Source organism: Ascaphus truei, chromosome 1 (assembly GCF_040206685.1).
Source record: "Ascaphus truei isolate aAscTru1 chromosome 1, aAscTru1.hap1, whole genome shotgun sequence".
NCBI classification, from domain to species: domain Eukaryota; kingdom Metazoa; phylum Chordata; class Amphibia; order Anura; family Ascaphidae; genus Ascaphus; species Ascaphus truei.
The window spans coordinates 407,686,113-407,700,536 of NC_134483.1; the positions used below are offsets into that span (position 1 = coordinate 407,686,113).

The window sequence follows — 14,424 nt, forward strand, 5'->3', positions numbered from 1 at the left end:
TTCCCCCCCTGCCTGCTTCACTCCCATGTGACATCACATGACCCGCGGCATCCTTTGACGCGTGTCACGTCACATGACCCTGTGGACGCATTGCCATGGCGACACGTCACACAGCCATCTGAATCACGGTAAGTTGAATGTTGCAGAGGCCTCACGTGATTCCCCGGCAATTAAATTAAATGCCATGGGGAAGAGCGTGGGGCCTCTGTAACTGCCGCGCCCCCCCCAGAAAAATATCGCCCCCCCCCCCCCAGTTTGCGCACTCCTGCATTAAGGTTTGGAGTTGTTGATGTTCGGTGTTGGATAGCATACAGTTTGGTCCAGCTGCACAGCTGGTACCAATAGGGTTGGTGGGTAGATGTTAGGAGTATGCCAGATACGCTTCTTTAAAATGGAGTCTTTAGAACATTTTTTTAATGCCTGAAAACTGGGGAAAGTCTGATAGTGCATGGTTGGTAATTCCGGAGAGGGGGGCAACACTGGAGACGTCTTGTAGGGGGGAATGAGCGGAGGTGATAAGGCAGGAGGAGAGGAGAGCGGAAGGGGCTTTTAGGGATATATTTGAGAATGAGGGCTGAGCTGTAAGAGGTGTCAGCATCGTTGAGAGCTTTGTATTTCAGGGCTTGGGTTTTAAATGTAATTCTAGAGGCTATGGGGAGCCAGGGTAGAGATTTGCATAGTGGAGCGGTGAGTGAGGAAGATGAGTCTGGCAGCAGGATTTTGGATGTATTGTAGTTGGGACAGATGGATAACGGAATGCCAGCTAGGTGAAGGTTGCAGTAGTCAAGGCAGGACAGGATACATGAGTGAATTAAGAGTTTAGTTGCGAGTGGTCATGAGTGAGAAATGGGTGTATACTAGCAATGTTTCTGAGGTAATTGCGGGGGGAGGGAGTAACTAAGCCTGCTCAGGTCCCCCCATGTGCTGCTGAAAACGGGCGGCTAACAGACAGGAGGAGGGCTCGTCTGTGCGCAGGTAAGGCCCCGCAGTAAGGCCTCGCCCCCTCTGCAAGACAGAGCAGATAAGCAGCCTATGCACGGAGCTTCTGCCCGACCCCAGGTTTCCCCGCAAGCAGCCCGCGCCCCCCCTAAATAATCTTGGGGGGGGGCACGCCCCCCAGTTTGCGCACCGCTGGGTTAGAGAACAAGCTTCAGAGCACAAACTGGTCCCAAAAGCAAATATATATATATTGCTTATCGAATGTAAATTGTGCACAACTACTGTGTATATCTTTCACATCACCCCACTTGGGATTGTTTAGTATATTGTGTGCTTTTTTTGTGCTCATTTTCACTAAATATGTGTTACGGGGTTGCAAAGGATTTGGAGAGGAAGGTGTGATAAGTGTGTGCAGACAAGTGTTGGGAGAGACTGTGGTAAATGAAAGTGAGAAAACACTGCTACTACTATTTTTCCCATGCACGTAGGTAACTAGTTAGTATCTCGGGAAGCAGTGGTCCCCGGAGCTGAAACTAACCTGGTTCAACTCCCGGAGATCCCGTGCTTCCCGAGATACTAACCTCCGTAGGTGTTAGAATCCCCGGCTGTTGGAATAATATGGAGGCTTAAATCTCTCACATCGCTCATGATGCAGGGGATTTAAACCCCAATGAGGAATCGCCAACACCTACCGCAGAAGGTCTCTCGGGAAGCAGGAGGCCCCTTGAGCTGAAATTAATGTGGTTCAACTTTGAAGACCCCCTGCTTCCCACCTAGGGAACAGGAAAATGCTTCTTTAATCACAGTAGTCTTGTCTGTTTTTAGTGAAAAAGCATTATAGTGTGAAATTGGTCTTGACACCTATAGTATTTTGCTTCAATAAAATCTGTTTAGAGAACAAAGACGCACAAAATATTATTGACATTTTCCAACTGGTACTTGGCACTGATATCTCAATCTACCACCTATATATCTCAGCAAACTTCTCTTTTTTTTGAGTGCATGAGGATTTCAGACAAGATAGAAGAGTACAGTATAGCAATACTGAGAATTATTATGCAATTTGTATGTTTGTTTTCTTTGAGGCGGAAATATTTTTTTCCTTGAAATTTGAACTGCTTCTTTTATGAGAGAGAATTTATTCAGACATCAATGTTGTGTTTTTGTTTTTTTACCTTGTCTCTTATTTTGCACTGTGTGTTAGAGTGGAAATTCATTAAGCCACATTCTACATGTGTATAAATACTGAATGCTTATTCTGTGATGAATTAACTTAATGTGCAGTGTCTATAGTTCCTGAGCATTTAATCATGCTTTGATATACAGCATTTTAAAATCTGCAACAGTCAGTACCTTTTTTGTTCTACACAAGTTTCTACTTCATGTTGAAAAAGGAAGAGGCGTTTAGCTGAGGACATAATCAAGATTCAGTTAGCAAAATTATTCTCAAATGTCATTTAGCCATTTTAATAACAGGGTTGAGGAGCCTAGGAAGAATCAGGGGTCATGTAAAATTAGGCTAATCTGTAAACCACATCTGCAATTGATGGGCATGTAATGCAGGCATCTTACTGAAGAAGAAATTGGGGTAAATTATTATTTTCTGTTCTAAATAAAGTGTACCAGACAAAACGATTATGTTCATGCTCTCTGGAAATCTTGTTAACTGTTATGTGCATTAGAAGTGATTTCTGCATTGCTGGTAGAATAAATGACGACTGTTTCTTGAGCATTGCTGCCTTTTTTTATCAGGCTCCAAAATATGTTAGTACCTACAGTATGCTCTCAAATGTTAAATTATCGGTGGAAGGCTGATGTTAAAGGTCACTGTAAGGACCAACATGAGCATTGACTGGAAAACTATGTGTAGTTTAACACAGAAGATTTGCCACAAGTATTTTACTCCTGAAATCTATGCAGATTAAAATTAATTATTTAGGGAATTATCCTTTGTTTGTTTGGGTTTTTTTTTTTTTGCTGTTGGGCTTCCAAGGAAAGGTGATCTGGGGTTGTCAATTGTCACTTAAAGTATCATTCATATGGTTGTATTTACAATTATATTTATCATATAAAACAGCAATGTCCACTACTCTTTTTTCCCCCCACTATTGCTTTTTTTTTTAATTTATTTTTATAGAATTCGGCTTGTCCTTTCTGGGGATGAACTGTGTTTTTTGAGGGGTTTTATTTTTTTATAGCTCTGGTACCTTTTGGATCTAGAGATGCCATTTTAGTTGCAAGCGTTTTAGCTGCAATCTGGGAGATTAAAATAGCTGTTATATCCTGCAAGGTGACGTTACAGTTTCCTATTGGATGATTGTGGGCGCCATCTTTGAAAATCTAGGCGATAACACTGGCAACTAAACCAGTAAGTATATCACAAACGGCAGAATTGCCAGAGCTAAAAAAACAAATAGCACAGTTCAGCTCCAGGAAACCCGCCGGTTAAAATTTTGTTAAAGAATAATAATCAGTAAGCAGAATACCGAAAATGCTGTTTTAAGAAAGATGTCGATACAGTATATCAGTTCTATTTTTTGGAGATTTAAATATTCTATTTTCCCCTAGATGATGCGCTTTTTGTTTATTTTTAGAGTTGAGAGCACCATGTCTTCAGATAACTGTGTACACTAAAATGATTGAATGTAAATACTTGACTATATAATATTATCACTCTTTTTCCCACTGCATGGAAATGTGTGTAATGTAAAGCAACGTTCCCAGTCCATTACTGTGAACCATATGGACCAACAAGCTTAAGGGAGATTTCAGATGATTTCTTAAATAGAGCAGATGGTTTCATATTTTTTATTTTTGTCCAGTATTATTAAGTGCCACTTTTGTGTGGGTGTATTATTGAGTAACTTAGTGTCACTGCCAGGGAGATTTGCATACAGTAACACAACCTCCAAGTCCTCGGTTTCAGCGGGAGCCTGTTTTACATTGGAAAGGCAAGCAGACACTACACTATTGTGGAGTTAGTTTGCTCAATGTAATTATTTCTCTGGGTGGCTTCTCCCCTTGCTTCCCGACTCTCCTTCCCTTGTCTCTCTTTTATGCCCATGTCGTCTGTCTCTGAATGTATTAGTTTGTTGTTTGCAAAATGGCTTTTTGGCTGTGTTCCAAGCCAACCACGGAAGGAACAGGCTTAAATCAAGCTCTAGATTTGGTGGACAGAAACAGAAGGCCGTCTGCATTGTTGGGAGAGGTCAGCCATATCCATGGGTCACATGTTATTAATATCCAATATAAAGCTCAATGTGAATCTTTTAAAGGCATAATAATTTTTGCATATAATTAAGTATTTAAAAGATCCAAACACCGCAGCTCGTAAAAAAATCATTGTTTTGAGAACTAATCCAAAATTCTAACCAGCTTTTACCCCAAATATGCATAGCTTCATTTGTAACAGACTGTTTTCTTAAGACTACTTGACAAGCACTCTTCTTTTCTGTGGCAGGTGCCTCCAGTAACGAATAGGTACATATTTGAATCTGTTGATGAGTCATATGTCTAGCTACTAGATTTAATACGAGACAATGAGAAAATATATACTTAGACGTTTTTCAATGTTATGCAGGCTGGGTATCAAATTACTCAACAAAGGCTTCCCATCGCAGTTGATGGAACACTCACATACAGCTGTCAAGTAGGAAGAAAATGGAATCAAATTGTAACTAAATCTGTAAGAATCAAGCAGGTCCAGTTGGAACAGGACAGTGGGAAGAGCATCCATGATGACGCAAGGCGACAGACTCTCATTGACTTGAACCGAGCTGGTAAGTGTGTATGCTACATGCTGTTGTGTCTTGTGTTTGGATATTGTGCTATCGGATAGTACTGAGTGCACTTAATATTAAGCAGATATCTCGGAGAAATCACAAACATGTCCATCATGAACGTTCACGCCAACGCTGTTTGTTATGCGAACATTTATGGATTTACATTAACACACATATTCCCAGATAGCTCAAACTTCTACATCCAACACATCATGAATATATATTTATGCCAAAATGAGTTCTACTGAGCGTGGCAAATGTATACAACAGAAGACACGGGTGCCCAATGCTACATCAAATTGACAAAAACATATATGGTAATGAGTATAAAGTTTAAATACTTGAATAATAATAGTAATTACTTGGTTTTTTAGTTAAACCCTTTGGCCAAAGCGTCGTAAGTCTGCATACCAACGTCAAGGTAAACCAAAAATGCAGGTCCTAACACTAAATCTGTGAACCCTTCCTGTTACCTCTGTATGAGGGGAAGGAACTGCAGTGAGTTCTGTCCATTCAGCAAGTTGCCAGAACCTCCCAAGTTAAAAAGGTGGGGAGGGGCGAGCTCTGGGGGGAGGTGCCACGTAACCTCCATAGACTGTTACCAGTCAGAAATAGATTAACACACACATTCCCAGATAGCTCAAACTCCTACATCCACCACATCATGAATATATATTTATGCCAAAATGAGTGCTACTGAGCGTGGCAAATGTACAGTATACAACATAAGACACGGGTGCCCAATGCTACATCAAATTGACAAAACATATATAGTAATGAGTATAAAGTACTTTATACTCATTACCATATATGTTTTGTCAATTTGATGTAGCATTGGGCACCCGTGTCTTCCATTTATGGATTTACATTGAGCTATACTCATTTATATTAATTAATGTGTGAATATAGTTTTCTTTATATTAAATGTGTCAGTTATAAATATTTTGTTGGAGGCACTTTTGTTCTTTTCAGTGATCTGTTATTGAACACCTGGAGGTGCAGGAATTGATCCCAGCTGCTTAGCAGGGTAGATTGGGACAGTACCAAGTTTGGACACGTGCAGAGAAAATACTGCTTTGGATCTTTTGCTTGTTGGATCAATATATAGACACATTTTAACTAAAATATTCCGTAGGTCGGAATGCTCTAATTAAGTTAGTGGCACCTTGCTGTTATAATTCTAAGAATTGGAAACAGCATAGCGATTGTGATCCAGGTACCACACAAGTGAGGCACCGTTTATCACATAAGATGCTTGTGTTCCTCACCATGTTATAAAATAAAACACATTCATTAGCTGCAATTAGAGCAGCTGGATGTCTGAGTTGGCAACTTGGAGACTCTCTTCTTAAAATGAACATGCCGTAATGCAAGGTTGTACAAAGTATGGCTGCTTACTTGTTCTAGGCAAAATTTCTTCTTGGAGAAAAAGAACAATTGGTAATATTCAAAAATTCAATCTGCTGCCTGACAGTTATTTGCAAACACAATGGAAAGTTGTGTTGTATGTCACGCTGTAGTCAATGAGAGATGTTCTTGTTGATTATCATTGTTGGTTTAAGAAAAGAAGTGAAAGGTAACATGGAAAGTGGCCTAATTCTCTGCAGATTTTTTTGTTGTTGCTGTAATTACTCCACCAACACACACAATATTCCCTTAGAGGTGCAGTTTCCCCACATATGATCTTGACAATGTGATGCCTTTTTAAAGCAGGTCACCAACCTTTATTTATTTTCTTCATAGATGTTTTTTTTTTTTTAATGCCAAAAGTCTGCAGTAGTGTTCACATGGCAACTGGTGCTGTTTATTCTCAACTTTTCCACTCCGTCTGGCAGAACAGAACTGTTTTCCATACAGACTACACAAGGGGAAATTCACTAAGTACCGATACGGGGTATTGGAGCTCGATCCTGCATTAACTGGCATTCGAGTCCATGGCAGTTAACGTATATGCTTTTCAGAGCCTAGTAAATACCAGCCAAACTGTCTTATTTTTAAGCAGCAATGACCCCTCACTCAGCCTGTTTGAGTTTAACGCCTATAATAGTATCTTGCCCCTTGAGTATGTCCTGCACTTTTGTTTGAAAAATAAGTGTGTTAATCATGATTCTCCTAATCTCTAATTTCTTAGGTTACTATGGTAACCTTTAGGTTTCTCTGGGGAGATATCCATTTGATCCTCTCGACACATATTTCATGCTTTAATGCTTCTGTCTCCTGAAGGGGATACGATTTAAAATATAAGAACAGTATTGGAAAGGGAAAGAAGAGATCTATTAACCCTATGAGTGCCCCAGGACATAGACACTATGGCATGGGGCCTGGCACTCTGGTGCCTATGACGTAGTGATTATGTCATGCCCAAAGTGCTTGTTTTTTCCAGGTTAGATCGCGTTCCCATGGAGCTCCATTTAACCAGTGAGGAAACAGGGGAGGAGGATCCCTCATTTTCTGTTTTCTCCAAAGTGGCCACCGCGGTCACATGACTGCACTGTGCCATAGGGGCCTTGGCGCTCAAAGGGTTAAAGTAACTATTAACATGCAAAAAAAATGCTATCAGCGTGGACTGTTGCTTTTATTTTCTAAGGAGGGTGGCAATTATCTGAGGAAGGGGCTGTGTCCCCAAAATGTCATTTGGTCTCCTACAAGCATGAAGTAAAATCTCAGCAATCTTTTTTGCAACTAAACCTGTGTGATCTTTTGAGTGATGTACTATGTCTATGCCCTCAGTGGGAACATTGGGGCTTTGTGGGTTAGCCTGCATCAGGACTTCTATACTGTTTCTCTTTTTTACCAAATTGGTGTGCCTCTATCTATTTATTGCAATCTACAAACATAAAGAATTTAGCAGGTTCTGGGCTAATTTTTTAGGATTAAAATACACTGTCTAAAAAAATCAGTCAGCACTAGAGGTGAAATCAGTGACTCTTTTGTTCATTATGGGGAAGATGTCTTTAAAAAATAAATATACAGGAAGAACTGCACCTTTAAACATAGGTTGCACCCTTCTTAAAATGTAGCTGTTAAGAAAATCTAAGTGTATGTGATACAACATTAAATAGATACAGGTGTCATTATTGATTTGATAAATAGGAAGAAGCCAAAGTGCGCTGAGGCCCCTAGGAATTAATCCTGCTCCTTTGTGAACAGCACAAGCCTGCCCTCTCATCACCTTCGCATTGCAACACCATGGAAAATGACAAAGTGCTGTTCACAAGCTGATCCTAGAGCGATGAGTAAGGCCAGGTCCAGGTGCGTTTTTGGCCATGGTAGGCGTGCCATCCGTGGGCGTGCCATTGACGTCACAGAGCTGGTTCGCCCTCATTGGGCGAACCACTCACATGACCTGTCTGTCGCGCTGAGAAATCAGTTTAACTGATTTCTCACGCAACGCGCGGCCCCTTCCTGCTTCCGTGTGGACGCGCCTGCACACTGCATGGACGCGAACACTGCCTTAAGACTGTCTGTTCGTTCAGCGTGCTGACGCCTCCGCACGGTCTGCAGTACCATGGCCCCAGCCTCAGGCTGCGATTGTATAGTGAGGGCGACGGCGAACAAAATGCAGGACCACTATGAGGCCGCCCATAGTTCGCGCGAGCGATGCAGAGCAACAGCGCAACAGATTTTTGAAAAGACCAATAGTTTTGTCTTTTCGTGCGACGCCGCGTCACGTGAGCGGTTCAGCCAATGAGTACGAACCAGCCTCGTGACGTCACGGCCACGCCTCCCCATCGCGAGTGATCTGAGTGCACAGATCGCTCAGGCAAGAGACGCGCGTGACGCCATGCAATCAGTCATGCGCACACTCCTACTATAAACGCAGCCTTAGACATTTCAGTAGACTACAGTATCGCTGAAAAATGTCATCAGAAATCCAAGATAGCCTGTTTTATAAAGCTAGTAAATCTCATTTGATTTTACAATGCATGTTTTTAAATCTCCATAATCCTGCATTAAAGTCTGCTTTTTTGGTATTTTCTGTTTCACTGTTATTTTCTGATGCTGCAGCATGAGTGTGCTGGTCACGTGCCAGTGTAGCTAATGTCTTGCATTGTATATGGGCTGCCACTTCACACTGGATTACTCCTGCCTTTCACTAACCTCATCATACAAGACAAACAGTGGAGAAAATGGCCATTTTAATAGCACAGGGACTGAAAATATTACTGTGAAAAATTTCTGACCACTGAGCTGAACTTGTGAATGGGAAGGGAAAAAAGTGTGCGCTACGATTGCTGCTACAGAAAATATTTTGTCTGTCTAAGTCTAGTGTTTCAATTTGATAGGAGTTGGCCTGATGGAAGTTGTGATGGAACCTGATATGAGCTGTGGGGAAGAGGCAGCTGCTGCAGTGAGAGAAATGCAACTTATTTTACAGGCACTTGGAACGAGCCTCGCAAACATGTCAGGTAACGCGTTACAGCAAAGTCATTCATTGCAGAAGGAAAAACACATAAACATTAAAAAGTGCTTTCTGAACATTTTGGGGAGTAAAATAATCCTTGTATTTGATGTACCGTACTAGCTTCTCAGTACTTAATAAACATTGGCAATATTATGTTTTCTCATAGTGCAGGGTGTCTTTACTAATTTTGTTATTTTTTTTTTTTTTACAATGTAGTCCAGAAAGTCATTATGAAAATGCTACATAGGTAATTAAACGACAACATGTAATGTACCTGAGGTGGCAATGCTAAAAGGGTTCCTATGATGTACAGTACATAGAGGAAAGAACGCGCTTTTAGAAAATTCACAGTGGTTACCATCTTCATGAGCGTATAATAGTATGTCCTATTGCTGCTATTGTTCTTTAACGTTGGGAATAAGAGACATATGTCGCTGAAAGCCTTTTGTTGCAGAAACCTCCGTGCAAACTGTATTCGTTGACATTTTGGTTGTATAATATGCTACATTCATGTTACAGTAATTAACCTCCCGCTGGACTGTGTTGCAGGAAATTATGGTACATTATAAGTAAATTAATGCAGAAAACTGTTAGTGTTATTACATAAAATAGCAAGAACAAGGCATGGGGATTGAAAATAAAGCAAGTACTGTACTGTGTAAACCCTTCTGTTGTACATAATGATACATTCTTTGTAGTTACATTAGAGGAGATTTAGTGCATAGTAAAATCATTCTCAACCAGTCTAACTTGAAACACAATACACTGCGTTTGTTTTATTCTTTGGGACAAAAGCGTAAATGCAATATTTCTGAGTAGTATGGTGCATAATTGTTTACCCTGTAGTACAATGTTATCATTGCTTAATATTGCTTATTTACAGTATCTCTAGTGAAGACGGTTTCCCACTGTCAACTGTAATGGATACATTTTAATTTTTGTGTAAAACTGGAATTATATAACCATAGAAAGCATAAAATTCTCCCATTTGAAACTTTCTTATTGTATCATAAAGAATAGCTTAATATTGCCGGTTAAGTAAATTATACATAAGATGAAACCGGAACAAGAATTTTAAAACCACACAAATGTAATAATCATCAATGTTATATTTTATACATGATGGGAGCTTTGCCTGTCACATTCAATTATCACAAATGTGTAAACTTTTACGATCCAAACATGCCCTTTGCGCTGATATTGGTAAAATGTGACTTCTGCCTTGCATATTGTTTCCATGATAACTTTCCTGTAATCTGTGCCTGAAACTAGGATCTGGTATGCATTTTAGAAGTGGCATAGAAACTATTTATGTTCCTTAAGGCTTGAATGTGAACTCAGACTCGAACTGATGTTATGCCAACTAATTTAGCATATACCCAGCCTTAGGACAAATATAAGCTCCTGAATAAAATGTTTTGCTTCTTAGAATCATACTGTAGAACGCTCAGTAAAACAAAATGCAGACACCTTGAATGTATATTATGTATTCTAGCATTTGGTGGTGATCTTTCTTTTTTTTTTTTCTTAAAACAGCTGTCGGTTAAATAATGATGGATAAATTCCCTTAAATTCAGTTAGTGTCACGCTGTGCTCACCACAAACAAGGCGGGACCGCGGGGCTGAGGTGGGGGTGGTTAGAAATGCCACCCACAGCCACGTGGCCGCGTCTGGAATGTAGGTTGGTCGAGGTAGCCGGGTCGGAGTTGTAGAGGTACAGATAGTCGTTGTACTTGCCAGGGTCTGGGTCAGAGAGGTACGGATCGTTGCAGGTACTATTAGCCGTGGTCTTGGTTGGAGAGGTAAGAATGGTCATTATCCGGGTGCCGAGGTCAGGATTGGAGAGAAGAGAATAGTCGATGAGCCGGGGTCAGGAGTACGGAAGAGTGGAGTCCAAAAGCAAAGCCGGGTCGGTACACAGAGCGAGGAACAGCAGAACAAGGCAAGACTGTGGAGGCAGAGGAGAGGTAAACACAACGCAACTATGATTATGCTCAGCCAATGTGCACAGCTGACCATATATGAGGGAGAGGCACCAATGAGAGGAGAGGCGGAGCGGAGGCGCGTCCTCAGCGCAAGCGGAGATTGGGTATTGCGGTGCAGGAGGCAGGTGCTGGCTGAATTGTTGATGAGGTTTGACTCCTACAGTACTGTTGTAAATATTCATAAATACGAAAATTGGGAGCCACGCTTGCATTGCGTTATAAGCGAATTCGCGTTGTAATGGATTGCATTATAACAGGGTTGGGCTGTATACGTATTTCTTGTATTGCTTATATTGTTAGGTCAGAGGTTTCTAAATGAGTCTGGAAAACAAGATCAAGTGTGTGTCCATTTTTATGGGTAGCAGAGCAGGCAACTTGTGTGCCCACAGCATTCATTGTGTGCAGGAGGTCTTGACCAAATTGAGAGCGTTTACCATTGACTCAAATCCCCCAAGATAAACCATTTGGAGTGCTGCAGAATTAGACCAGCAACGAGGTGTGCAATTTCCTATAGAAATACCTTCTCGTCTCCAGTGGGCGGTAGATTAGAAAGTCTCTAAATCTAGGGTGACCAGACTTCCTGGGTTTTTGTCCCCTGAAATGTCCAGCGATAGGCGTTTCTTGGCCGCGCATGCGTTATCGTTGCATATGTGGCTGACAAGCGCTGCTTGCTGATTGCACCCGACGTGCATGTCGTGACGTGTGCCGTTTTTTGGGGGGAAGAATATGTCACCCTATCTATAACCCCACACCAGTAGCACTTCAGGCAGCAATAAACTCACGTGATTGAGTTAGCCCCGCTGGGAGGGCCGCAAGTTTCAAAGTTGTTTTAAAACAGATTGCCACGTCTCCTCCCCAACGTTTCTGTTTTGAGCAGTGAATCACATAATAATTTGCTGGAGCATCAGCTACTAAAATGGGTGCTGGGTTTTTCATTGTGCCAAGTCTTTGTGATACATGTTAGATCTGATGATTCAGCTATAATAGCTGTCATCAAGGTCAGCTACAATAGCTGACATGTAGGAATATATCAGGTCAGGAGAAAAACAGTTAATGTGGTGGAGGTCAGACATTGAGGGTTGGTTAGTGCTAGAGGAGAGTGGGGATGACCAAATTGCTAAATGACGTTTGTGGAGGGAGGGTTCAAAGAGTCCTTAGGTCTGGGTTTGTTGTGGTAGTAGGATGATGTAGGCTATCTTGCAGTGATAGACAGATGATACAGCATATAAATGTATTTTGCCATGTTCAGTTTGTTCAGGATGTCACAGTTATCCAAGCCAGAGAGAGCTTTGTATGTTGTTATATGACACTACACTGCCTCAGAGCATGCTGAGGTGTGAAAGATCTTCCAAGTGGAGATTCCTCAAGAGATTCCATGTGTAGAGGCAGCATGGTTTGTAGAATGGAAGAACCATGGTAAGGGTTCCACTTTTCTCTAATACATTCTACTACTATCATTGTTTTTAGGGACACAAACCCCTCAGTTGAGGATATGAGACTCGCTTTAGATATCCTTATCTATATACTATTGACACTGTCAGTTATGATATATGCATTTTAGAAGTGGTTGGTTACTTATCTTTTTATTTAGGTATATCATATCCAAGACCACAGGAGCTTTATTTCTTCTAAGTGAGACAATGTATTCTAATTTTCTTGAGTCACATTTTTTACTCGATTTTATACTATTTTATTTTTGGGTTGTATTTTTTTTTTTTATTACTTAGATTTTTTATTAATCATTTTTCAAAAGTGGGAGGGGTACAAAAAAAAGGGGAGGGGAACAGTACAACGGTACAATATTTCACAGAGTCTGATTATACATTAGGGGGGAGGGAGGTATGGGAAGGGGGACAGCATTTGAAATCATGTAACATATTAAATAATAGGTTAAGTACAACATAAATTATAAATCATAAATCACTCTGTTCAGAATAATCTAGTCTAAATATGGGGATATACCTGCATGTCTAAACCAAGGAGCCCATGTCTGAGAATTGTGAAGTGGAACCAGTTAGGTAGGCAGTGAGTTTTTCCATGTAGACCAGTGGTTCCCAAACTTTTTCGGTTCAAGGCTCCTTCAAGGAAATCAGAATTTTTTCAAGGCTCCCCAAGGCGATCGGGATTTTTACGCGGCGCCCAAAGTAAAAACAAAGGTGTATATACATACCTAACAGTTGCAGTGCGCAGTTGGTGTCTCTCTCAGACACTCACTCTCTCTCACACACTCTCACTCTCTGACCTCACTCTCTCTCTCTCTCTGATCGCACTCTCTCTCTCTCTGACCTCACTCTCTCTGAACTAACTCTCTCTCTCAGACCTCACTCTCTCTCTGACCTCCCTCTCTCTCTCTCTGACCTCACTCTCTCTCTCTCTGACCTAACTCTCTCTCTCTCTCTCTGACCTCACTCTCTCTCTCTCTGAACTAACTCTCTCTCAGACCTCTCTCTCTCTCTCTGACATCACTCTCTCTCTCTGACCTCACTCTCTCTCTCGCTCTGACCTAACTCTCTCTCTCTCTCCCTCTGACCTCACTCTCTCTCTGACCTCCCTCTCTCTCTCTGACCTCCCTCTCTCTCTCTGACCTCACTCTCTCTCTCTGACCTAACTCTCTCTCTCAGACCTCTCTCTCTCTCTGACCTCACTCTCTCTGACCTCCCTCTCTCTCTCTCTGACCTCACTCTCTCTCTCTCTGACCTCACTCTCTCTCTCTCTGACCTCACTCTCTCTCTCTCTCTGACCTCACTCTCTCTCTCTCTCTGACCTCACTCTCTCTCTCTCTCTGACCTCACTCTCTCTCTCTCTGACCTCACTCTCTCTCTCTCTCTGATCTCACTCTCTCTCTCTGACCTCTCTCTCTCTCTCTCTGACCTCACTCTCTCTCTCTCTCTCTCTCTCTCTCTCTCTCTGACCTCACTCTCTCTCTCTCTGACCTCTCTCTCTCTCTGACCTCTCTCTCTCTCTGACCTCTCTCTCTCTCTGACCTCACTGTCTCTCTCTCTCTCTCTGACCTCACTGTCTCTCCCTCTCTCTCTCTGACCTCACTGTCTCTCTCTCTCTCTGACCTCACTCTCTCTCTCTCTCTGACCTCACTCTCTCTCTCTCTCTGACCTCACTCTCTCGCTCTCTCTGACCTCACTCTCTCTCTGACCTCACTCTCTCTCTGACCTCACTCTCTCTCTGACCTCACTCTCTCTCTCTGACCTCACTCTCTCTCTGACCTCACTCTCTCTCTGACCTCACTCTCTCTCTGACCTCACTCTCAGACCTCACTCTCTCTCAGACCTCACTCTCTCTCTGACCTCACTCTCTC

At 41.9% G+C, this 14,424-nt stretch overlaps 1 protein-coding gene across 3 annotated transcripts in view; it reads left to right on the forward strand.

The window, feature by feature from the left end:
* GATB (glutamyl-tRNA amidotransferase subunit B) overlaps positions 1–14,424 on the forward strand; it is a 72,426-nt gene that overhangs the window by 20,694 nt on the left and 37,308 nt on the right. For all 3 annotated transcript variants that reach the window (XR_012803772.1, XM_075613511.1, XM_075613520.1), the window contains exons 4-5: positions 4,520–4,718; positions 9,008–9,130. Coding sequence is in view for 2 of the 3 variants with exons in the window: in XM_075613511.1 (XP_075469626.1) it covers positions 4,520–4,718; positions 9,008–9,130 (322 nt within the window). In the remaining variant the exon portion in view is untranslated. The remainder of the gene's footprint in view (positions 1–4,519; positions 4,719–9,007; positions 9,131–14,424) is intronic.